This window comes from Lonchura striata, chromosome 8 (genome assembly GCF_050655825.1).
Source record: "Lonchura striata isolate lonStrDom1 chromosome 8, ASM5065582v1, whole genome shotgun sequence".
NCBI lineage: Eukaryota > Metazoa > Chordata > Aves > Passeriformes > Estrildidae > Lonchura > Lonchura striata.
This window is the reverse complement of record NC_140710.1, coordinates 5,879,661-5,905,218: the sequence shown is the minus strand read 5'-3', so window position 1 is coordinate 5,905,218 and position 25,558 is coordinate 5,879,661. Positions and strand designations below refer to the sequence as shown.

The 25,558-nt window shown below is 42.3% G+C and overlaps 1 protein-coding gene across 3 annotated transcripts; it reads left to right on the top strand.

Moving 5' to 3' along the window:
* Positions 1-782: 782 nt before the first annotated feature.
* Positions 783-25,382, top strand: PODN (podocan). Of its 3 annotated transcripts, none has more exons than XM_085586246.1 (11): positions 783-924; positions 4,582-4,826; positions 6,385-6,478; positions 8,042-8,106; positions 10,997-11,068; positions 12,179-12,288; positions 14,490-14,646; positions 16,098-16,213; positions 18,045-18,702; positions 20,970-21,118; positions 22,720-22,921. In XM_085586246.1, the coding sequence occupies exons 2-11, from the start codon at positions 4,587-4,589 to the stop codon at positions 22,886-22,888; spliced, it is 1,830 nt and encodes a 609-aa protein (XP_085442372.1). In that variant the 5' UTR covers positions 783-924; positions 4,582-4,586; the 3' UTR covers positions 22,889-22,921. The 3 variants fall into 3 exon arrangements, with proteins under 3 accessions (XP_085442372.1, XP_021385257.1, XP_085442371.1); XM_021529582.2 differs by lacking the exons at positions 783-924; positions 10,997-11,068 and adding exons at positions 1,682-1,911; positions 23,960-25,382; XM_085586245.1 differs by lacking the exon at positions 783-924 and adding an exon at positions 1,682-1,911.
* Positions 25,383-25,558: the final 176 nt, after the last annotated feature.

The window sequence follows — 25,558 nt, the reverse complement described above, 5'->3', positions numbered from 1 at the left end:
TGGAAATTCTTTATGCTGAAAGCTCCAGAAAGCTGCAGTGAGCAAAACCAGCGGCTGCTGAAAGCAGCCATGTACCATGGAAGGGCATAACCTTTGGCTTAGAGGTGTGTCAGAACAGTTTTAGACAGATTTGACTTCAACTCTGGTTTTCCTGAGAATTTGTGTGGATGATGGAAGTGCAGCACTGGGCCTGGAGAAGGGAGATAGTGAGTTTGGGGTATGTTGATGTAGGAGAGTAAGATGTGGAAGAAGTGAAAACTTGGAGAAATAAAAGGCTGTACAAGTAATTTGTTGCACAGTGCGAAGGTGTGTTACCTTTGCAGTAGGATATCTGGTGTCTGACTCTTGTGTGCCTCTGTTTCCTCACTAAAAGAGGCACAATGTCCCTCTTTTTATAATGCTCTGTACTTCCTCTAGATGCTACCTGACAACAAATTACTATACTTCTACAGCAAAAACACAGCTAAAAATGCACTTTTGGGGAAGGGTGAATGCTGGTCACTTCCTCTCCCTTGTGGGCTGCTCTGGCATCCATAGTGAGTGAGGTAATCCCCCTACTCCTCCTCCCTGAAAAAAATGTGCACATTTTGTTTTATGGACTCAGGGTATTGTAATACAGAAAGGGTAGCAGGCAAATGTGTCGTGGATATCTGAGTCACTAGAAAAAGCAGCCAGCTTTGTTTTGTTTTTATTTTGGTTTCAGTAAAAACACACTTCCCACTCTTAACTTTTCAAACTTCCACGTGGCACACAGGGGGATCAGTTCCAGTTGATATAAGCCTGGATGAAGAGAGGGAGGAAATAACTTAATTGCTTTAGACTTTAGTTCAGCTGGAGTGGAGAGAAAAGAATCAGTGTCTCTTCTTTGGAATTCAGCAAGAAGGTCGTGTTGTTGGTGAGGACAGATCTGCAGGTTTTGTGGAGGTACTGTATAGAGCACTGTGGGGCACTCACAAAACAGGTGGCTTTATATTTAATAATAGTAACTGCTGTCAGGGAAAAAAAGCTGTGTTGCTTTCTTGGGAGTATTGCTGCACTTGGAGCATACTGTTATTGACTGTGTGTTGCAGTTCTTTCACCAAGAATGGGGAAATAAGAAATGTGAGGCTTCTGGGCTGACTGTGTGTGCGTGTGTATGTGGTGGAAGGTTCTGATATTAATGCTATAATTCAAGGCATAGAAGATAAAGAAGCTATTGAGTGGATGGTGCAAATTTGGATACTTTCAGAGCAAATTTGGATACTTTACCTGTAAGACATTTGTAGTTTCAGCGTATTGATCCCTGGTCCCCGAAGATCTGTTGATGTATTGAAAAGGAGAGATAGTTAAAGGGGAAGAAGATAAAATGCAGGAAAACTGCTGATCTATCTGTTCCTAGCTAATTTGAACCAGACACCCAGAGAATGGGAGGACATTCCCACCTGGAATTCAGATTTGGGTTGAATGCAGCTGAACTCAAAGATGTAGTAACGGTGCAGCAGCAGTGCCCTGCAGTGAAATGCAGAAGCACACACACTGTCTCTGCCTCTCCTCTGCCAATTCCTGCATGCTGGCTTTTGGCTTCACTCACAGATCTTGCAAACTGTGTTGACAAAAGTAATGGGAGATTGTTTATTTCCCAAGCCTTTATATTCAGGCCATAGCTGCTTCCTCTTTCCTACTCACATTTTCCTATATGGTGACTTTGGAAAATTCCTCTCCGATTTCACTGGGAAGTGCAGGAAGCTCTCACTGGTAGAGGGTTGACTGTTACTCTCTCCAGTTTTGCTGCTCACATCTGGAAAGGATCTGGCTTGGAAAGGGGAGAATCACTCTGAGCTCAGTGCATGTTACTGACATGGCATGAGCTGAGAGAGCCTGTGGGGGCAAGAGAAATGTTCTTCTCCATTCATCTCGTTTCTGACAGCAAAGGTGAGTTTTTCTATTTTTTTAAAGCTGGCTTGTCAGACAACCTGCAGCAGCAGCCTGCCTTTCAGCTGCAGCTTTTAGCAAGGATACTCACTGTAACAAATTCAGTTAACCTGTTGATTTTGAAGGAAAATCCTCTTCTTCAGTGGATGTTTTTCCATCTGTGTGTATCCTGTGAGAATGTGTGTGGGGAATAATAGAGATGAGATATTTTTAAGTGATTCTGTTGTTTATTGGGGGCATTGTAATCACTGAGAAGCATTCAGGAACTCCTGAAACTTCAGTTTACCTCTTGAGACTGTGCCTTTTGTAGCACTCAGGTGCTGTGAGGCACCAGAATGCAGGTATCAGTTGTGTCTGGACTCAGAAAGATGCAGCCACAGAAACCTCTGAGCTGGTTTCAGTGTCACTTCAGTTTTTGGGTGGCAGGACCTGCTCCAAAGCCCACCTACAGCAAGGGAAGGGGATTGACTCTTTCTAGTGGGTTTTGAGCTACTCCTTTAGAAGCTTTCTAACAAGGCTTTGAATCAGGCCCATGGGGACAAATTGAAGTGGAGTGAGTTACTTCAGCCTTTCTGTGAACTAAAATAAAATCACCATCATGCCTGGTTTTACTGCCTGTACTCCAGATGTACACAGATGTTCCTCTATCCAAAGTGTCTTCCCGTGCTAGAGCAGCATTCCCTCCAAAGGCAATGTAGCAGACACTTGCATATCAACAAGGGGGTGAGATTGCCTCAAAATCTTAGTGTGCAATAGATAGAATATTCCACGTTAATTTTCTAACATCTTTTCAGCAACAGATGTGGGAAAGCCAGCATGTTGCAAATCTAGAAAGCCCAAGACCAACCACGATGTAACTGTGCTATGGGAACAGTATTGACACTGTTACAGCAGAGCTGATTGAGACCTGTATATGTAAGGTTTTCTGTCTATAGTTTCTTTGGCAATTATCTATAAGGGTGAACTGTTATATAGGAAAAATACTTTCTTAGAGATCTGAAATACTTTCTGAGATTATTTTCTTTAAGATTTCTGAAATATTTTCTGATATTAAGTCACCAAATACTAAGGATTTTACTAATCTACTGTTGGCATACTCATATGGCCAATTTTGGTCTCAGTGTTAATATCTGCCATACAAGGAAAATTCTGTAAAAGAGATGAATTTAATTATATTCAGCTAATAGAAATATGGAAGCTGTAAAATAGTGGAATGGGGGAAAGAGGGATCAAGCACACAATGATAAATGCTTAAAATCTTCCACCCACCATGTTTGTAGCAAATGCAGGACTAAAGCAAAACCAGTGTCGATGTTTTGGGATGCTCTGCCCTGTAGTCCCACTTGCTCCCATTTCTTCAAGTACACGTCAGTGTTTAAAAAAATTTCTTAAGACTTTCATGGCTGTGACTGAGAGCAGGATGTCTCCAATGCTTCCCAAGCACCCAAGCTCTCTGTGAGAGCTCCTGGTGCAAAGCTGCAAAAACTTGTGAATGGATGTAAGTGGAGACACACAATTCTGGCAGTTGTCAGTCTGGCTCTGTGAGGTTCTTGTTTCTAATGCAAAGAAGGAATCGGGGTTAGCAGAGGTGAAGGGAGTATTTATTTGATAAGGTCATGAATCCATCGTGCCTTTTCACCTTAAAAGATCAGCCTAAGTATTTCTCATTGCTGTCAAATCCTTCTGTGAAAAATAACTGAGAGGATAAATGACAAGCCATAACCAGCCCTGACTGCAAACCTTTATGTATGAAATCTGAGAAGGGCAGCAAGTGGGACCGAGGAGGCTGGGTTAGGGCCAGCTGGCTGCTCCAGTATACTCAACTTCTGTTTGGATTATTTTAACCTGCTGCCAGAAAGATAAAAGCTGAACATTAGCCAAGTGTCTTAGGTTCAGATCAGCACTGTCCAAAATCCATAGGAAGCCCGTTCTGTTTTGGGTAGCTGCAAGGTTTTGTTATTGTTTGATGCACACATGGCAGCCCCTCTGAGAGTCACTACTGACCATCCTCTATGTTTAAATAACGAGAAGAATTTCTTCCTATGCAAAACTGTGAGGAACGGTACGACAGACAACCACATTGAACTAACATTGCATAACCTTTTCCCCTACATCTGCGGGATCATCTGGCGTTTCTCAGTATGAAAAAGGCAATAAATATCTCGGGGAGTCGGGGCCGGGTTGGGCAGCGCAGTCCCCAGAGCGCCCCGGGGGAGCGGGAAGGCGGCGGCGGGGCTCGGCCGGGCCGGGGCCGCGGGGCTCGGCGGGGCTCGGCCGGGCCGGGCCGGGGCTCGGCGGGGCTCGGCCGGGCCGGGGCCGCGGGGCTCGGCGGGGCTCGGCCGGGCCGGGCCGGGGCTCGGCGGGGCTCGGCGGGGCTCGGCCGGGCCGGGGCCGCGGGGCTCGGCGGGGCTCGGCCGGGCCGGGGCCGCGGGGCTCGGCGGGGCTCGGCCGGGCCGGGGCCGCGGGGCTCGGCGGGGCTCGGCCGGGCCGGGCCGGGGCTCGGCGGGGCTCGGCCGGGCCGGGGCCGCGGGGCTCGGCGGGGCTCGGCCGGGCCGGGCCGGGGCTCGGCGGGGCTCGGCGGGGCTCGGCCGGGCCGGGGCCGCGGGGCTCGGCGGGGCTCGGCCGGCCGGGGCGGCGCTGCCCCGCGGCGCTGACCCGCTGTCCCCGCAGGGGCGATGCCCGCCGGCGGCCGGGCGCTGCTGGCGCTGCTGGGGCTCCCGGCGCTGCTGGCCCTGGGCTGCGCCGCCGACAGCGACTTCGCCGAGGGCGGCCCGGAGCGGCGGCGGCCCGGGCCCGGCCCCGCCTGCCCCCGCGACTGCGGCTGCACCCAGGAGGGCGTCGTGGACTGCGGCGGCATCGACCTCAAGGAGTTCCCGCTGCTGCTGCCCGAGCTGACCAACCACCTCTCGCTGCAGGTAAGGCGCGATCCATCGCCCCCTCCCCGTGCCCTCATTCCCCCCTGAACCCCGGCTCCTTCCCTCAGCCCTCCTCGGCTCCCGGCGGCAGCAGCAGGTGCAGCGGGTCCGGTTATCGGCATCCTCTCCCCTCACGTCCAGGGAGGGGAAAAAGAGCTCCACATGCTCTCACAGCTCCACGAAAAGAATTTTTGTCCAAACGAACAATTTCTTGTTTCTCCTTTGGCCTACCCAAATTTCTGGTGGAGCCCTTCCATTCTGAGGTGTCTTTGAGGAAGATGGGCTAAATGACAGAGAATTCTTTGGGCAGCACGGTGTGTTAGTTCAGACACAGTGAGCCCGTCCAGCGGCAGGGCCAGCTCATGTCCCGCACTGTCCCACCTGTCCCTGAGGCACATGGACTCGGCAAGGAGCAGGTTGGCATGGCCAGTGCCACCCATCACCCCGAGTGCCACCCCGAGCCCAGCCTGGTGCTGGGCTGCTTGTGGCCGGGAAACTGCGGTCATGCCTACAGCAAATGGCCCTGTTGCAGGCACCTCATGTCTTGTCATGAAAAGGTCATATAAGATGTGAGATTCCAGCTTCAGGAAGAAGAATCGGGATGTCCTACACTGTCAGCAGGTTTCTGTGCTCTGCTCTTAGCTATTTGATCTCTGTGACCAGCATTTGGGCAGGTTTCCTTTCCCTGCCAGTGCTCCGACACCTGAAGAGCCAGAGCATGGCAGCCCTGTGGCAGTGCCTCCTCAGAGCAGTGGCAGTGGTTGAGGTTTTCAGTGCCTGGTTCTTCACCAACTGCTTTTGGTTTATTGCTCCCATCTTTCAATTATGTCCAGTAGATGAAATAGAGATTTTGTTTAGAGCTTTTCAGTTAGAAAAACTGTAATGTAAGATGGCACCTTCCTCAGCAGATCTGTCCCAGGCATGTGTTAGTCATGGCTCCTGCCTCTGCTAGCAAAATAAAAGAAACTTTCTGCAGCTGCATCTGTCACTTTCTGTGCACTGGCCTGGCTTCCACGACAGTAGGTCCTTGACTGGTCCCCTGGATGCTAAAGCTAGAACCACTCATTAATGGTCAGAATGTTAGTCAGCATGTTAATGAAAATCTGATGGCAGTCACCCCTGACAGCACAACCAGTGCAAGTGAGCCTGGTTTGACGCTCCCTTCCCTTGACCAGTGGCTTTTAAAACAACCCATGGATAACAGAAGCTATAAGCTTGGAAATCCACCATGCCAACCTGTAACAAATGCTTGGCTGCAGCTACAAGGTTTGGCTGTGGCAGATGGACTGTGGGCCTTGCCAGGCATAATCACACTCTTTGTGTGCTACTGGTGCCTAAGCTGGATATTCCTGGAGATGAGCAGAAGTCAGGCTTTCAAATGCTCCTGGGTTTGGATGTTTTGGGTTTGAGATCTGAGTCTGGCTAATTGTGAGAGAAGTCTTGACAAGGATTTTACATGGTGGGTTCACTTCCAGATTTTACTGAAGTTCAGAATCTGGGTTTACTGGGATCCTTTTTGGATTACTTTGTTGATGATTAATACTCTCCATTTTCTTAGAATAACCAAATAGAAGAAATATTTCCAGAAGAGCTTGCTCGTCTTTATAGACTGGAAACTCTCAATTTGCAAAACAACAGGCTGACTTCAAAAGGTGAGCCACGGGGTGGACAGAGCCTGTGCTTCCAGAGCACCAGTTTATGCAATAAGGCCAGTGACAGCTGATAAGGAAAGCCAGGGTGATAGATTGCTTGGTTGAAGTGGTTTGCTGTGAGCCTTGCTTCTCTGGCCATCACACAGAGCATGGAGACACTTTATCATCCGAAACACAATACTCAGTGTGGAGGAATGCAGCCCTGCTGAAGCAGTGGAGGAGACCTGGCAGCAGCTCGTGTACTGTGGCGTGAGATCTCCTCATCCAGGAAACTCCCTCTGGTCCCACAAGCACTTCCATGCAATGCACTTGAGAACCAGAGACGTCCACATGCTGAATGATTTCCTCCTGAATGACCTTGTTTAGTTCAGTCTAGTCAGTCAGGGCAGTTTGGTCCAGTTTTGTCCTTGTCAAATTTGGTATGAATTTATATGCATACTGCAAATAAGGACAAACTATTTTGAGTTTTCTAGGTAGGTTTTGCTTGCTCAGTCTTATGCTTACTAGAGAATCTTAACAAGGGGTTAGTGAGGAAAGCAAAAGAAACAGAGGAATTGGAGTAAACAGTAAGAGAGGAGAATATGGGATACAAAAGATGAAATTATTAATTTATGTGTCACTTAGATGATCTGAAAACTCTTTTTACTGAAATGACAGAGAACAAAATTTATTGAGAATGTGGGCATATTAGACATGGGCCCGAAGGTACAGCAATCTTACATAGCACAGGAAAAGCTGTGCTTAATATATGCAGCCTTTGACATTATTACCTTTGACATTGTTACCTTCATGTTTTCTTTCACCAGCTTCAGTGCAGCCCTGAGTTTCCAACGTGTTTGGACATGGAAAATAGCTTTACCTTTGATGCATGGTTATCTTAGTGCCAGGTGAAAGTGTCACTTGCAGGCAGCAATTGTGCTTGTGTGATCAGCTGGATGTGGAGTGACTCAGCTGAAATAATTACTGGAGCTAATAATTATTAGGGGAGGATAAGCCCTGAGTTGGACCAGCTCTCTGAGCTGGTTACTGCTTGTATACCTGAATTGTGGAGGAGCAGAGCAAGAGAAGGGCTGTGACATGCAGGTACCAGGGTTATTTTGGCAATATAGTCATACATCAGGTTGATCTGATCACTAAGCAACCTCAGATTACATTCTTGCAAGAAAAAAAATTTGCAGAATCTTATGCAAATGGCAGGAGAAGGTTCTTAGATAGTGTGGTTGCTGCAAGCACTGACAATCAGCCATAGAGCAAATCTGCACAGCTCTGTACCTGACGCCTGCCCAGTGGCCTTGCCCACAAGCCTTGTGTGATCAGGATTTTAAATAGTCCTCCATTGCTCCTAACAAGTGTGTATTGTTTGATTTGTTTTGTGGGTTTGTTTTTTCTTTTTCCAATTAAGAAAAAGACAATCAATAGGTCTGAATCAGATTGTTTCAGTGGCTATGAAAAGTGTTTCAATCTCACATGGAAGATACTGAGAGGGAAATCTGCCCTTTGGTATTTTCACTTGGAAAGGCAGTAAGGTGCTGATGTCAATGATTAGTTATCCCTGTTTTTAAGGGTTGCCAGAGGAAGCATTTGAACATCTGGAGAACCTGAATTACCTGTATCTGGCAAACAATAAGGTAAGAGGCTCTGAAGCCTTTCAGAGCTCTTTTCTAATTGGGTTCTGAAAATTAAATGAGCAAATTTTCAGTTATTTTAAAATGTATATACTACATAAGCAAAACTGTGCTAAAGTGATATTCTAATGCAGGTTCATCTAAGGTCAAAACAGTATGTGATGTTTAGAGGCTACACATGCAGGTGTATTTTGAGCAGCCTTTTGAGTTTCCCTTGTGTATGGAGGTACAGAAAGCCCCTGCATGCATAAATTACCACTGTCTTCAGTAGGCTTTGGATCAGCTGTATGCAGATTTGGTTCCTGCCTGTATGTGGGGTAATATGTGAAATGCTGCCTTATCAGATGAGGCTGGTTAAAAAATTTGTGAGTAAACACATCTTACTGCCTGTGTTTGAACCATGAAGATCTGTGAAAAGCTATCCAGTTTTCCCTGACTCCCATTTTTATTAGGTTGGATATGGGGAGGATACCCCCACGAAGTGAAACTGTGCCAATCATTAATTTATTCTTTTAGCTGCAATAGGAGGAGCTGAATTTCTTCTTTTGATGGAGAAGATCCCAGCTGCTTTCCTATTGTGACCCAGATTGGATGTATTGACAGAAGCACATCTTTCCTGCCAAAGCTAGGAAATGAAATAGCTTCTCATATACCACTGCATCTGGGTGGTTCTTGTTATGGCTTCCTTTATCCCCAGTGGTTGTCCACAAATATTTGCTACAGAAGAAATTAGGATCCACAGAAAATATAAGTTAAAACATCAGGCAGACCTTCTTTGTCTACAAAAATCCTGCCCTTCCATCCCACCCTCTCTCTCTCTGCATGTCTGTATATATATTTTATTATCCTCTTAAAGTCTGGGACCATTTGATGTTCTGATTAAATACATGTGGCCACATTCAGGTTTCAGTCAGGCCAAGACACATCCAGAATCACTCTATACATTTCTGTATGGAGTGATTGAGAATAGAACCCATTCCTTAGTACAGTAACATTGTGTTCTTTTCTCTCTTTCAAGCACCATTTCCATGTAACAATCTTGGCAGTTTATAACTCCTAAAAAGGAACAAGCCAGACTGTGACTAATATTCCAGAACCTAGCACTCTGATTTTCCCTGTGTAACAAAACAAAGTGTTTGGTTTTTCTGGCTTAACTGCAGAGAGAAAAGAATCCCAAAAGAAATTGCAAACATCAGCGAATGTCACAAGTAGTTATAGTGAGAAGTTGTGGACCCACAGAAATAACACATTTCTTTATAAATCACAAGCCAGGACAAACCAGATTGACTTCAGACTGCATCTCCTTTGCAGCAGGAAACACTGTGGATCAAGTTACTGTGGTGTCTGGAGGAGAGCAGGGATTTGCTGGTAGTTTGCTTCTTGTTTTATGGATTATCTTAATGCTGCTTTATCTTCCATTGTGATCCCATCAGATGTAGCTAAATCATCTTTCATTGAACTGGCACAGTTGGTCAGAGAAAAGAAGTGTAAGAGACTAAAAGCCTTCTGTGGTCTGTTAGTAACAAGTACTTTGAGTAAAGAGTGGCTGCAGTAGTTTCCAATTTTCCTTCCCACTCTCATGTTTTTTATCTCGCAAATAGAGTGCACAGTAAACCTTGCTAATGAGAGAAATTGTTCCACTAAATGATAAACCAGATCCTGGGCTGTCATTTTTGACTGTAAGCAGGTGATTTTGGTGATAGAAGTTTTACATTTCCCCATATCCTTAAAGTGATATGGGATTCACCTCAATCCAGCACTTCTGTTTTGAATCAAAGCTTCATCCAAGCAAGAAAAATCCAAGCAATTCAAATCTGGTAATGGCTTTTGTATGAGCCTTCTGAATTCATTACTTAACAGTGGAGAAACACTCTGCCATATGGAAAGGAAGGTGCAGCAGGAAAGTTGAAAGAAAATTGCAGTAGGAGAAATGGCTGATTGCTTTTTGTTAGGCAATAAATTAAACAAAATTATTCAAGTCAACTTTATTTTTGCTAACACTTAAAACAATCCAACATGAATCCTTCAAGAAGGTAATCGGTGAAAATCAGTCTCATGACCAAGTGCTGAAATGCCAAAGCAAAATCCTGAGCAAGTGAAAACTCTTTTTGGATTAAACTGCTCTTTCCTCTTTCTTGTGGATCTGATGTCTCTCATTTCACATGTCTGAGCCATGCCCTTTGCTTTGTACAAACGTTATGACCTAATTGACTGGAGAAAAGCTTTAATACACCACAGTGTATGAAAGATTAAGTCTTGTTTCCTGTGTCTGAATTGTCAGTGTTACATCATGGCAGAGACTTATTTCTTTCTAAGGCACTGTCAGACCTTCTCAGCCAGAGATGAGTGCTTTTATCCATCTCCCTGAAATCACATCTCCCAGATCAGGAGGTGAGAGATTACCACAAAAGCCAAGAGCAACTGCAGGAATATGCAGAATGGCTCATTCCAGTGCTCACAAACCATCTGGAAATGCTGATAGGAGTGTGATTTGTGGGAAAAATCTTTTTGTGTGTTTGTGACCATTTAATATTTAAGACAGGCTATGGATAAGGAGGATAACGAGGTTTTGGGACAGCTGAAAATTAAAACCGGTAAATAATGTATTCATTCTTTAAAAAAAAGAGACTGTTTTATGAGTCCAGTAAATTGGAAGTTCATGGATGGAGTTCATCAATGCACTCCTGACATACCAGCAGAGAGGGGTGTAGACACTCTTTAGATAAATACATAGTTTAAGGCTTGGTTAGGCAGTTCTCCAATAAAGTGTCTCTTCTTTCACACAGTGTTCATATCTTAAATATTTTTGGTTTTACACTATTATTCATAACCCATTGCAGTTTTATTGAAAAAATATTGTTTCTCATTATGTGAATCTTGCTGTGCTTTGTAGGCTGAAAGAACCAGGTTCTGTTTCACACAACAGAGCTGTGAGGAAGATTACAGATTCCATGAACTTCAGGCTGTAAGGCAGATCCCTTCCACTGCCCCACTTTCCCATCCTGACCTTAAATAATGCAGTATCTCCCTTTGGAGTGCACATAAAACAGAGTGGTCTCATTGGTATGCAGTGAACACCTGTAACCAGGGTGGCTTCACCTGCTGACTGCAATTCAGTGTCTTCTCTACTCAAGGATTATCTGTTACAGCATTGTGTTAAAAATTGTGTTTCCCAAGGGCTTTATCTTGATGCATAAAGCTTCTGGGTTTATGCTTGCCAGAAAACTGTCCTCCATCCAGCCTGGATTGTAACCTGTATTCTTGATTTGTAGGTGAATGACTTTGTTATTAACAGCCAGTCAGTGATCCGTGCTATTGTATTACCGGGATGCTCTCTAAAACTGAGCTTTTTTTGATAATTGATTTTCACTCCACCAATTTGTTCACATACAGGCATTTCTAGGGTTAGCTTTTAAAATCACTGATAAAAACAGCAACAAGAGCAACACATTCAATCCTATATCTGTTGTCAGCTATAAAGTTTTGAGGACAGGGCCTTTCTGTACTTCCTGATTTATCACTTGTTTATTGAACAAAGTATCACTGTACCCTTTGCTTTGAAGTGCCAGTCAATATTCCATCATTTGACTCAGAAGTGTCCTTTTTCTTTGGGAACCTGAATCCCCCCTGCAGAGATCATCATAAATGGCTGCAGTGGAGCAGACGTGTGAAGTGACACCTCCCCTCCACAATACACTTTCCTAAGAGAATAAGCAGTAGGTCACTGTGAGGGAAGTTGGAGTTTTTTTGGCACAGCAGACTGAGGAATTAGGAACAATAATAAGCAAAGTGTTTGCTCTGTGAATAACAATTTCTTTATTTCTTCCATCAAAAAGAGACAGGACCCTTCCAACCAAAACAAACATTTTCATATCTTAGAGCAAAAGTCTGTCTCCTTCCTGGAGAGATTAGTGAGTGAGGACAATTTGTTTTTGTTCATGAAATCTACATTCAGTTTAATTTATCTTTGCCTGTTTAGGGAAGATAAATTTGAGAGTGTTTTGCTGCTGCTCTAATACTTGGTTAAAACATTTGCTACATGTCATTGGAACTCCCCTGTATATTTCTTTTACAGCTAACAGTGGCTCCAAAATTCCTACCAAATACCTTGATCAGTGCAGATTTTGCAGCCAATTATCTCACTAAGATATATGGGCTCACATTTGGACAGAAACCAAACTTGAGGTAAGGGACTGGGAAGTAAAACAATACTAGTGTTCTGCCACTGCTTGGATGCAGTTGGTGGGTGATAAGAAAATATCTGGCTAAACTATATTTTTGCTTGCTTGTGTTTTTGGAAAGAAACTGTTTGTTATTCTCAGCATGAAAGATCAAACAAACACATTCCAAGGGCTTTTTCTAGCTGCCAGACACTTCTGCAAATATCACATGAATTTGTCCCCATTTTATTTGTGTATTTGAATTGAAAAGAACAATTAAGTTTCTCAAAATGGGGATTAGCTGTTTCAAAATTTCTAGTTTTATTATCGTCTGTTCATTTTTAAAAGTAAAATCAGGTGGACAGTACAGTACTCAGTTCTGTTCAAGGTAAGCACTTGAGCACCTTCAGAAGGGGTTCATACTCCAGATCTGCTGCCACTGCTAGGTTCAAGCTGTGATTTTCTCATCTGGATTGACAGCAGCACATCCATGTCAAACTCAGAGGCACCCAGACCACCTCCTGTGAGGTGTGAGTTTGCTGAAGGGGTTTTGAATAATCTGCAGCATCCACACACTGCACCATCCAGATCCTGCAAAGACATCCCAAACTGTTGGGAGCAATTCATGCAGCCAGGTGTGGAAGCAGTTAATTACAGCTGAGCCCCTGCAGCCCAGCCTTGTGATGAACTGAAGAACTCTCCATTCCCACTGAATTCATTGAGGGCTGGAGCTGCTCTGCACTTCCTGGGCCTTTAGTCTCTCAGGCTCTTGGAAGCTGAAAGGGCTGAGTCACTCACAGATTTCTGGCAATATCTCATGATGAAAGAAGCTAGATTTATACGTTTTCTTCCTTAATCTGTGCTGGAGATGCTGCTGTGTTTTGATGCCATATTAAATTTATTTACTCTTCTGAAGTGATTTTCACACTCTTCTATACAAACATGAATTTTAATCAGAATAAGAGCTAATTGATTTCCAAGGTTACTCATATAAAATCCCAGCACAGTTGTGTCAGTTGTTTTTTTTGCCCCCAGCAGAGTTCATGATCTCAGACTGATTATTTGAAGAGTAAGTTTTTCAGAAAGGCAAATATTTGTGAGTTAAAAGTACAGCTGACCATGCAGGGTAAACAATACTTCCAGTGTAGCTCTGAACTCCCTGGAGTGTGTGATCACACAATTGTATTTCCATACTGAGCCTTTCCTTCCTTCCAGAAGGATGTTGCCAAGTTCTCTGCTACTGGTAGAGAATCCAAGAACAAGTTAAAAAAGCTCAATTTGACACTTTTGCAGCTTTAACCTCTCTCTACAAATTTAGCTGTCTGCTGCATCTGGGGGTAAACACAGGAAAGGGAAGAGGTAATCAAAGTCACTAAAAGCCTATAATTTATTTCTTTAAAGAGAAGTAAAATGAATTAATTTAGCAGTTGAGCTAGTGAAAAGGAGGAATAATTTCATAGAAGTATATTGCTTTGTACAGAATTGAAACCTGTGTAAGGATGAATCAATTTCTGAAAATCTGTTTGGAGAAACTATTTGTTATTAAAGGTTCAAAGTAAGAAGGGCAAAGGAAAAGTAAGAAACTCTATCTCTCGATCCCAATGGCTCATTAAAAACCAAAGCATAGAAAAGAGAAAAGTCTGACAGAATGAGTAAATCTGTTGTCTTTCTGTCAGTATCCTATTCTGAGTTCTAAGAGTAGGAAACTGTTTCCTGGGGTGTTTCCAGCCTTCATGGGAGCAGAAAGAATGGAGGGTTTAGAGATGGTTCTTTCTTACGACACCTCCAGGCTGATTTTGTAAGCCAAGCAGTCCAGACTCAGTTCCAAATAGAAGTTAAAATTGGGGCAATATCTGTTAAAAAGGGATGAATTCTAACCCTCTGAGTGAGGTTCCCCACACTGGCATTCTCTTTTTCTAAGTACTGCACAGTCCCAGACTTGCACTCAGTTTCTTGTAAAGAAGTTAAGGCCACTTGTGAAATTTGTATTCATGTGCGAGTTTGGATTTTGAATAGAACTAACTTTCAGAGAGTATTGGAGCTGACCATTTGGTTTTGCCTCTGTATCACTTGCTAAATTAAAAGGCACATTTAAAAAAAAATCTAATTATCTCAAGGAAATAAGAAAATACTGAAATTAAGTTTTAAATTAAAGCTTTCTCTCAGTAAACAAAAACTCCGGATCTCCCTATCTTTTGAACTTCATCTTTTGCTTCCTTCCAACAGATCTGTGTATCTTCATAACAACAAACTTTCAGATGCTGGATTACCTGATAATATGTTCAATGGCTCTAATAATGTGGAGATACTCATCATGTCCAGCAATTTCTTGAAGTATGTTCCAAAGAATCTCCCTCCAGCACTATATAAATTGCACTTACAGGTAATGACAACAACATTTTGTAATCCTTTAGGATTGTGACAAAGTACTGTGTTGTGTGGGTTTCACACCACACAACCAAGACATCCCAGTGCACCTGAAAACATCTCCAGGTCCACTTTAAGCCTTGCCTACTGTATTCTCAACAGTCACTGTCCCCATCTCCTTCCTTTTCTGTCCATAAGCAATAGTGTGTTTTTGTAAATCATCAGAACGCTCACAGGGGGCAGAAATGGCTTTCTGTGTTTGCAGCATCAAACACAGAAATTGTATTGGAAATCCCTGTGTGGTTGAATTGTTGGTCCCCTCCCTGCAAAAAACAATATTAATACAATATTAGAACAGGAAGTGCATCATTCCATGGCCATGTCTCCATGACCTCCCAGTTAAGTTTGCCACGAATGCCACTTGTCCTGGCAGCTGCTTACCCACTCTGTCCTGGCTTTGCTCACTGACTCATTTCACACAGACCACTGCTTCCCAGCATCAGTGGCTGCTGCTTGCTACTGAACTGGCAATTCAGTTTGGATCAGGCATTCTCTATTACTCCAACTCCTCCAGCAAGAGTGCAATAGCAGAGTTGTGCTGTTAACTACTCTCCAGCATTTTTAATTCCATGTCATCTGATTCTGATAAAAACACTTCATCATGTCTGAGCTGGAGATCTGAGCCCTAGCAATGGGAGAGCCACAGCAGTGGGGAGTCCTGGGTCCACTTGCTCTGAGTGTTGACAGCTCCTTGGACGTGCAGAGACTGGAGTCTGTTATCAGCCTTGGACTGAGGCAGCTCTGTGCTGCCTCCCAGCACTCTTTTCCCTTGTAGGTCCACCAGAATTCCTGTTAAAGTCTTCTAGAGAACAGGATTCTCCAGCTTGAAGAAAAGTAAACACACCCAGTCCAATCCTTTAAATTGCTAGAATTTTTCTTCAAAGTATGAATTTATATGTTCCCTGCATTTTTTTGACACTTACAGATAATCATTATCTCCCAAAAGGGTCTCACACTGTGAGGATTACACTTTGAACTTGCTCCTTCCCTGCTGTCCCTAGCTGTGTTAAGGACAGAGGAGATGAGCAGAGAAATGAGTGTTTTATTTGCAAGTGCACCATCTGTCAGTAGTAACATTTACCTTGATATTTTGACTGGGAAAAACCAGTACAATGAGAAATGAGAGGCAGCCAAAATTGGACCAAAAATATCTGACAGGTGTACTTTAGATGTGATTTTTTTCTTTTACTATTTATTGAAACACTCAGCCAAATTTGTCTGTGTTGGTATCTACTTTATGTTAGTTAACAAATGAGTCTGGTCCAGTCTGTCCATCACATTATAAAGCCCCCTAAATATTTCATGTCTAGCCCTTCTGAAGTTTAATTGCCCATGCTAGTTGAACAGAACCCAAATGTTGTGTTGATTCATGTCAAATACTGTGCTTTGTGCTTTTGGTGACTCTAGAGCAACAAGCTGGAGAAGATTCCCAAAGGAGCCTTCAGCGAGCTTGCCGGTCTGCGGGAGCTGTATTTGCAGAATAACTACTTGTCAAATGAGGGAATGGACAATGAAACTTTCTGGTGAGACTGAGATGTGCACTTAATACCTCTCTGTCTGTCTGCCCTCTCTGGGACAGTCATGCATCTACTGAACAAAGGACACAGTAGAAAGTAATTAAAAGCTGGATGATGTTATGCATTTGACTGCTGAGATGCAGATGCTGCCATTCAAGAGCAAAGGTCTGGGTGAGTGGTTGCAGAATTGTTTCATACAAAAGGCAGAACACTGAACATTAGACTGCACCACTCCCTGCCTGCCACAGACCCAGTCACACCAGGTACTAAGTCCCTTCTGGGAACAGCCACCTAGAACAACATTGAAAGCTACTCTTTGTTCTTCCAAAACAGTCAAAAGTGAGGTTACCTGGGACTTTCCAGTTTCTAGGGCACTTTGCTGGGCATTAAAGACAGACCTTCATCTTCACTGGAGCTACTTTCTGTGAAGGTGGCTTGAAAGCAGCCACAGACACACAGCTGTGCATTCCCCTGGCCCAGCTGTACCACAGTGCAGGTGGTTGCTGGAGCAGGCAGGGATGCAGTGGTGCTGCTCAAGAGCCAGATGGCTGCAAAAGCTTTCCTACCAACTGGTGCATCAGAAATAGCCTATAGCTGTCCTAGATTTAGCCTGGGACTTAGCACTTCAAAATTTAACATTTTTTTCTCTGCTTACACTGAATGCTGCCTTTGTTCTACCTGAAAATCCAGACCACACAATTGATCCTGCCCATAATTTAGTTCTGTAAACCCTCCTGATCTCCAGACACAAAAATGTACCAAACTGTGTGCTTTCCTTTTCCATTTTTGGTTCCCAGAAACCTCCCTTAGTAGTTTACTATATCTGTGTTGAGTCCACCTCCAGGTCATGCTGGACATATAATTTCTGTTAAGATATTCCCATCCTGGGGAAACCTTACAAATGGCAGCAGTGAAGCATTTTACCTAAAGATTATATTTGTTCATTCAGAGCATGCTTGGATAGCTGGAACAGCAGTGTAGTAAACAGTAAGTAATGTCTGTAACACATTATTTTTCCTGTTTCCTGAAAACTTTCTGGTCATCTGCAATGGGTTATATCGCCTCAAGTAGATTAAAACTCTAATTTGAACTGAGAAACTGACTTGAAATTCAAGGGAATACAGGGTTCCTCAGTCCTGGCTGTGGAACAACCATTGATCCACATCCAGTTGGTATAAGTGGCTGGTCTGAGGATTTAATTTAGCTTCAACTGAGACCGTGGAATCCAGATTCAGTAGCTTACACAAAGCAGCTCTAGCCCTGACTCACTTCCATAATACTGAAGGGTCACGAGAAGTTCACTACCTTAGCCTAGGACACTAAGTTAGCATTTCTGCTTCTCATAAAAGTAACATTTCATCATCTAGAAAGCAAACCTGCCTTTCACTTTCAGCAAATACTTCAAGAGAGACGGAAATTACTCACGCTCAGGCTTTGTTTATGTGAAACTGGGAGCTAAACTGTTCTGGTGGTGCTCCCATGGCATTTTCCTTGTGGTATTTGTTTACTGAAATTGCTCATATGTTTCTAACTGGGACTGCAAAACTGACCACAGGCCTCAGGTCAGTGGCCGTTTGGGTGTCTGTGGACTCTGGCATGTTCTCTTGCTAGTGTGGCGGGGGAGCAGTGGCAGTGCCGAGTCCTAATCCCTAATGGCAATATGGGAGCTCCCTGTTTTGGTGTCCACATAACTCATATCACAGGCAGAAAAGGGCAGACAGTAGTGGGAGCTGTGCTGAGTAAAAAGGCTCTAAAGCAAAGATTGTGAAATCTTTGAGCAAGTTGGTTATTGTTTCACCTTGAAGAATCAAAGTATTTTCTTTCCTGCTTTCCCAAGGAAATTGTCTAGTCTTGAATATCTGGATTTGTCCAGCAATAACCTCTCACAAATCCCAAGTGGTTTACCTCGAAACATCGTCCTCCTGCACCTGGAGAAGAATGCAATTAAGGTGATTGACAGAGATGTCTTGACCCAAATTAAGAACCTGGAGTACCTTCTGCTCCACAATAACAAATTAAAAGCTCGAGGTATTCACCCCTTAGCCTTCCAGGGCTTAAAGAAGCTGCACACTGTCCATCTGTACAACAACATGCTGGAAAGGATCCCCAGCGGGTTGCCCCGGCGAGTGAAGACACTGATGATCCTTCATAACCAGATCTCAGAGATTAACAGGAATGACTTTGCTACCACTTACTTCCTTGAAGAGCTGAACCTGAGCTACAACAAGCTCACAAGTCCCCAGATCCATCGGGAGGCCTTCCGTAAACTGCGGCAACTGAAGTCTCTGGATCTTTCTGGAAACAATCTCCACATGGTGCCTTTTGGCTTTCCAAAGAACTTGCAGGTTCTGAAGCTGAAGGAGAATGAGATAAGCATCATCCCAAAAGGGACTTTGTCTGGGATGACAAAGCTGAGGGAACTGTATTTGAGCAACAATAAACTGAAAGTAAATTCAATTTATTCAAGAGCATGGAGAGAACTCAGCAGTCTTCAGGTAGAAACACTACCTTCTTTAATTGTTTTAGTGATACCGATATCCTCATCTGTCTGCCTAAATCAAATTATGTAGCACCAATACTAAATGTAGTTGATCCACGTGTTTTGGGGTTGCATTTTAAGTGCTACACACTCTGTTTCTAGAGTAGAAATTATGTGCTGTTGTGCCAGAGATGGGTACCTTCCATTCCTGGCCAGTCCAGCTTTGTTTTTGAATCCTGACAGTGTCCTATATTTTCAGAAAAAAACATCAATAAATGTTGTCATTAAAACTGAAATTAGGCCTTTCAAATAGTTCGTCTCCCAAAAGATTTTAAATCAGCTCTGAATAGAGACAGCAGGAGGAAGGAATGCATAAACAAAAACACTCTTAATTCTCAAAGCCCCCACATCAGCTTAGAGTCAGACAAGACAAGCTGTAGGATTTAGCAGCTCAGCTGGCTAAGGCACCTGGGGAGCAGCTTGGAGTCTGGATTCAATCAGCACTCTTCTCATTTGCTTAATTGTTGGAGAAAGTTAAACACAAACCATAAGGCAGGCAGGAACAATCACATTTGTGCTGAGCAAAATGACCTTTCAGAATTGTTACGCTGGCTGAAGGATTTGTCTGCATTTCCTTTTAGGCAACGGCTCCTTTCCTGCAGTGAAAGGTATTGCCTGTGTCACACAGCAGCCATGGAGGGGCATATGGTCAGGTCACTGCACAGGCAAAGTGTGCACATCTCACAGCAGATCAGGGATAAGGACATGCAGCATATGTCACACTGGCCCCCAGTGTGTTTTCAGACAATCCTGATGTTAATCTATAGGAATGTTTTCCTTTCTGTTGTGTCTGGGAATAACCAATAGCTTATTTCTCAGTTAATGTCAATCAGCAATGCAGCAACAGTGTCTGCAGAGCTGTTTGCATCAGCTGCAGATTTGGTCCCTGGCTTTAATAATACCTTTTGCATTTGTTTGGTGCTTCACTGATAAGTGTGTGAGCAAATATATTTAACATGCAAAGCAGTCTGGAAGGAAGATGCTGTTGAAAATTACAGATGGCTGGGATTGTTTTTCTGCAGTACAGTAATAAAATGTAGGTTGTTTTATTTTCAAACAAAAATGGGTCATGAGCCTGTTTGGGCAGCTAGAGTTGCTGGTTGGAATGACAAGCTTTCCTTCTCAAAGGTCCTGATTCACAATTATGTGGAACTTTTGTTCTATTCTCCCTCCCCTGCAGTCGGTGTAATGCCAGAGGCCATTGGCCATCCCCACAGCAAACCCCACTGCCATTAAACAGGGTTCTAATAATAGCACAGACTTAAAGTTCTGCTGGACTAATGGGGCATTTATGGCTGTTGCTTTTCTTTGGAACAGCATTACTTCTAGTTGGTTGTTTCCAGCTGAATCCTTTTTATGATTAAGTGCTTAACTGTGCAGGTGGTTTCTGAGTTGTTGCAGTGGAGTGAATTTGCCAAATAACCATCCATAAAGATCCTGTTTATGCATATACTTAGTAAATGCTTAAGTCCACACTGTTTCCATGGAAATCACTGGAGACTCTGCAACTGCAAAGCAAGACCTTTGCATAATGGACTTGGCAGTTCTGGGTTAACAGTTGGAGTCAATGATCTTAAAGCTTTTTTCCAACCTAAACAATTCAATGGTTCTATGATAATTGTTTTCCAGACTAGCATTATGTGAGGAATAAAAACACTGGAATGAGGACAATTGTTTGCAGAAGTGTGGCTTTGAGTAGTGGGTAAATAGTGTCAGATTGGTGCTATGAAAATACTACAATACAGGATAAAACATTTATATTGATCCATTATCTTGCATAAAATTAACCTGAGAAACAACCATGACCTTTAGTCCTGCTCTCTTCATACATTCTCCAGATTAGAATATTTCCAGATGGTTTTATGTGTAACTGTACCTATCACCATCCTTAGCCAGTGAAGTTTTTGCAGTAGCAGATGCCAAGGAATTCTCCTGCATATCTGAAACCCAGCCTGTTTTAAATTTACTTAAACAGACATGGGCTAATGCCTGGGGACAGAGATAAAGAAATGGTGGAACTCTGAAACAAACCAGCATGACATATCATGTGAAATCAGGATGCTCAATAGGAGTGTAAGAGACTAGAATTGTCTTGGCCACACTTACCTTGCTGCAAATTAGAGGTAGATTAAATGAGTTTATTCTATAATAAATATAACTTCAAAATTAATTCTCTTTCTGGTGTGTTTCTAATATTTAAATATTGTTGTCTCTTCCTTGCAGTCACTAGACATGGCTGGCAACCAACTGACATCTATCCCATTAGGCCTGCCAGAATCTCTGGAATATCTCTATCTCCAGAACAACAAGATCACAACGGTTTCAGAGAATGCTTTTGAATCCACACCAAATATAAAGGGGATTTACCTCAGGTAAGGTCAAACTTCCACTTCAACACATTTCTTCTCCTTTATTGTTGCTTACTTTTTAGAAAGTACTTAAAATCCTTGTTTTCTGAACAAGCATATTTGGCTTATACTAATATGTGACAAATCTCTATTTATCTACTCAGAAACTACATGGATATACATAATAAGCTCTTTTTAGAAAGCTTGTCTTTTCTATGCTTATTAGAATGGATTGGGCATGCCAGTAATTCTGGGCAATTAATGTTTTACATGATGTCATATTCCAATATTCAGCTGTGAGCCGAAAGTTTACAGTCCCCTTGTAGAAGTGCAGCTTTGTCTGTGCCAGTTTGCCATGGGCTTTGACAAAATCCCCCTCCAGTGAGGTGTGTGTGACTAATCTTGGAGTTGTGTGCATTCCCTTGATAGCTTTGTCAGAAACAAGTGACAAGGTGCAACTGTGGCAGTTACGTAACCCAGTTTAGGGGCTTTGCTGGGTTTTTTCCCACTCTTGTCAGTTGGATGAGGACTTTGTTTTTGTAGATGTTAGATACTGACATTTTTTTGCATGTAATTTAAACTCACAGTAACAACTGATTGAAGCAGAGATTTATAGCACAGGGAGTCTTTCTCTGTAATACAGTCCGTTTTAATCTGATGGAATATTATTGAAAATATTAATTAGAAGTAATTTATGGATCCCTACAGAATATGGGATTAATCTGATCCAATGCTGTGTTCAAAAAGCCTAGGCTGCAGAAGACTAAATATGGTCTTATTTTGACTATATGCAGCTAAACTGCCCTGTAGTTCTGAACAGTTCTGGAGCATACCTTTATGGATGAATGATTCCATACCAAGCAAATAAAATTACAAAGTCTGGTGTAAATTAGAGCAGTCTGTCTATTCAGCTGCTCACATTTATGAGATTTTAGTGAATGCTTGGATGTGAACCAGAAACCACATGCCACATTCTATATTTCTATATAAAGAAAAAAGGAATTTGCAAAACAGTTTTGCTAACATATTCAGGAGGCAACTCCACCCAAGCTCAGTCGTATTTTTAATGGGAGGCCATTAATCACTGCAGTTCTGTGAAACAATAATATACATAGGGAATATTACACAGAATACAATTTTAAGCATGTTCAGGAGTAGCAGACCAGCATATGTGACAGGTTCTTAAACTGCAGATTAGTTTATTTGTATTCCTGGAAATGCAAACAACAGTTGAAAAATGGTTGCTTTATGTTTAAAGGGTTACTTTGGTTTGAGTTTAGTAGGTGAAGAATTAAACTGTCAAGGAATGACACAGAATTTTATGAAAAATCAGTTATACTTAAAAATATGGGCTGTGAAGCAGATGCTCTTCCTCTCTGGGAAGGAGAAAAGAGAATAGCAAGAGAAAGAATTTGTGGGGGAGGAATTCCAATATTATGATTTTTTTTCTTCCCCCATCCAGAGGAGTCAGCACTTCTAGAGTGCTGTTGTGAGTCAGTGTAAACTTAGAATAACTTGGGTCAATGCAGAATAGCTGCAGGATGGTTTCCTCTTAGTCCCCTAATTTCTGTGTTGTATATAAAAATGGGTTTATTTTAAAAGGGGTGCCTTTTTGTTTGTTTCAGATTTAATAAGATTGCAGTTGGAGCACTGAAAGAAAGTACCTTCCAAAACCTGAAGCACTTACAGGTACTGGATATTGAAGGGAACCTTGAATTCAGCAACAGTTCAAAGAATAAGGATGACTCAGAAGAGGAAATGGAAGATGAGGAAGAGGAAGAAGAACTGAGATAAAATGTGAACTCACACAATTCCATCACATGGGAGGTAACAACTGTAGTTGAGTTAAATTAAGGCCCCAGTTTTCAGACTCTTGTGTAAATAATTCTAATTTACACACATGATTGAAGCATTACAAGTAAGTATCTTAACTTAAAGACTTCCATTAAAGCATGACTGGGAATCACAAATCAAAAAGGGTTGAAAATACAATATTTTGTAAAATGAAACAGTATATATCTGTTTTATCAGACTGCTTAATGGACTGTTCTTATTGGCTTCTGTTTATAGACACAGCAGACACAGTTGGTAAGGATGCAAGTCCTTCTTCACTAATTCTGATAACAAAAAATTCAAAGGTATTTCATGATACTTTTAAGCAATTACTTCAAAAGGAAAACAAAGAACAAACTATGAGGCTTGCTGATGGAGAAGACATGAGGTGAAAATAGATGACACATTAAGATTAGACCCATTGGTGTCTGTTAAATGTGTCATTAGATTACAAACTCTGTCTCAAGCAGTATTTAAATCACTGACCACTCGGAGGAGAAAAATAATGTTATAGTTAGTGTATTTCTCATGGAAAGAGTAGCATCTCTGCCTGAATCTCTCTTCAACTGTGGAAAAAAAGATACAGGGACAAAGATATTTGAAGAACAGCCATTCTTTTCATAAGAATAGTGATCTATTTACTGCATCTCTTAAGCATCTTGTGTTCAAAGATGATGAGGTTAAGGATTGCTCTTTGCTTCTGGATACCTAAGAGTGGGAAAAACATCGTTTTGTCCCTAATCAACATTTTGTCACTGAGAATGACACAAGGAATTGCTAGGAATAGTGCTAATAAGCTTAAAAGATGATGGGGCTTGAAAAGGGCAGAAGGTACTTGGGAAGTCAAACATTAGCTCTTCTGGCTGAGTTATATTAAAAAGAAATAATTTATTTCTACAGATTTAGAGTAGATTCAAAATCAATGCCTCTCTGGTTTAGTTTTGGGGCACGTGTGACATGTCAACAGGTACTGTGTCTTATTCTGAATTCTGTATTCTATCATGTAACTTATTTTATTTTTCTGTTTTGCAGGAAAACATTTGGAAAAATACATATATGTCTGTGTGTATACATCTATATAGATATGCAGAGAGCACTTAGCAAAACGTGCAATGAATTATGCAGAAACTGTCGTGGCACTGGGCCAGGCTCATGGAAGAGAGTGTGTTTCAGTGCCTTATTCAGGGAGAGACCCTGAATGCCTTTCCAAAGCTTCCAAATCATCTTATACAAGACCCAGGATCATAAGGGATTGCTCTGGAACTCACAAAAGCTGGCTTTTGTTTCTTCTGTTTCTCTTCCCTCACTGTTTCCATCTGTAATAACAATATGGGGACTGTTTTGAACACAGGCCTTCAAATGCCATTTTTGTCACTGCATTTTAAGTGAACCATGTTTATGCCTCTTTTCTTTTCCTCCACTCAAAAGAAGCTGTTCTTGGCCAGGGCAGATGAGTATTTGCAGAATATGTGCAGAGCAGTGTATGAGGCATTTTGGTCATCAAGCAGCAATGATAATTCTGGATGCAATTATTTCTCTGTTACAACAATGTGTATATTTGGATGAGAAAAACAAAATAAGGCTGGATCCCGTAATATTTTATTCTACTGCCAAAACATGCAGTATATTCCTGATTTAGAAAGGTTTTAAGATAAAACAATTGCTCTTGGGAATATATATATAAATACATATATAAAATGTCTGCCTTCCAGAGCTTTGGTAAAATTTCTGTCTTGCTGTTGTTTGCCCATGGGGCAGCTGGGTGAATGACTCTGAAGGTGTGATCAGAGGATGGAGTGACAGGATGAAGTTTAATATATGTGGTAGAATTTTCCACAGTGTATCTCATTCACACTGAGAGGCAGGAGTGAGAGTAATGGTGTAGAAGAGATTTGTGAGTGTGGGTTGTTTTAGGAGAAAACCATTAAGTATCAAAAGAAATTAGTTCAAGTCTGGAGACAGTGCATGCTGTCATACTCCCTTAAAGCCTCCCTTATTTTATGATGTTGAGTGCTCTCAGCTCCTGTTGGAATCGTAGAAAATAAAGAAACCAAGGAAAAGAAGACCTACAGAGGTACAAGTTTCTCAGTTGATTATAATGTCCTTCATCTTAGGCAGCTAATCTGCTTGACTAAATTGTCTTTTCTTTTGAGGATTTCTGATTGAGCACATGTTGTTTTGCATACTGCATTCCACCATTGACTTGGAAACACAGTTGGCTTAATTTTTTAGCAGCTGTTTTCCTGCTGGAGATCCAGTTCCACTCTCTCCCTTTGGTTTCCCATGACAGTAATTTCAAGCTGTTGTTCCCTACCTTAGACAATTCAACACACTCATTAATCATAGAAGGAAAGATTGCTTCCTGTAAAAGTAAAAGCTGGCCTCAGAAATTGCAAAACCCCACATTTTTGAGTATCAGCTATACAGCTGAGCAATAAAATATCCTTTCAACTGACTGCTGGGATAGATTTCTATGTAAAATATCTACAGAAGGTAACTCAACTCAATTAGCCATCTCCAGCAAACACCAGTGAAAGTTCTGCCAGTCTTCTGTGAAAAAGACCAATTTATTAAACTCCTGAACAAGCTGAGAATATGCAGATTTGTACTTTTATGAATAACTGTTTGTTT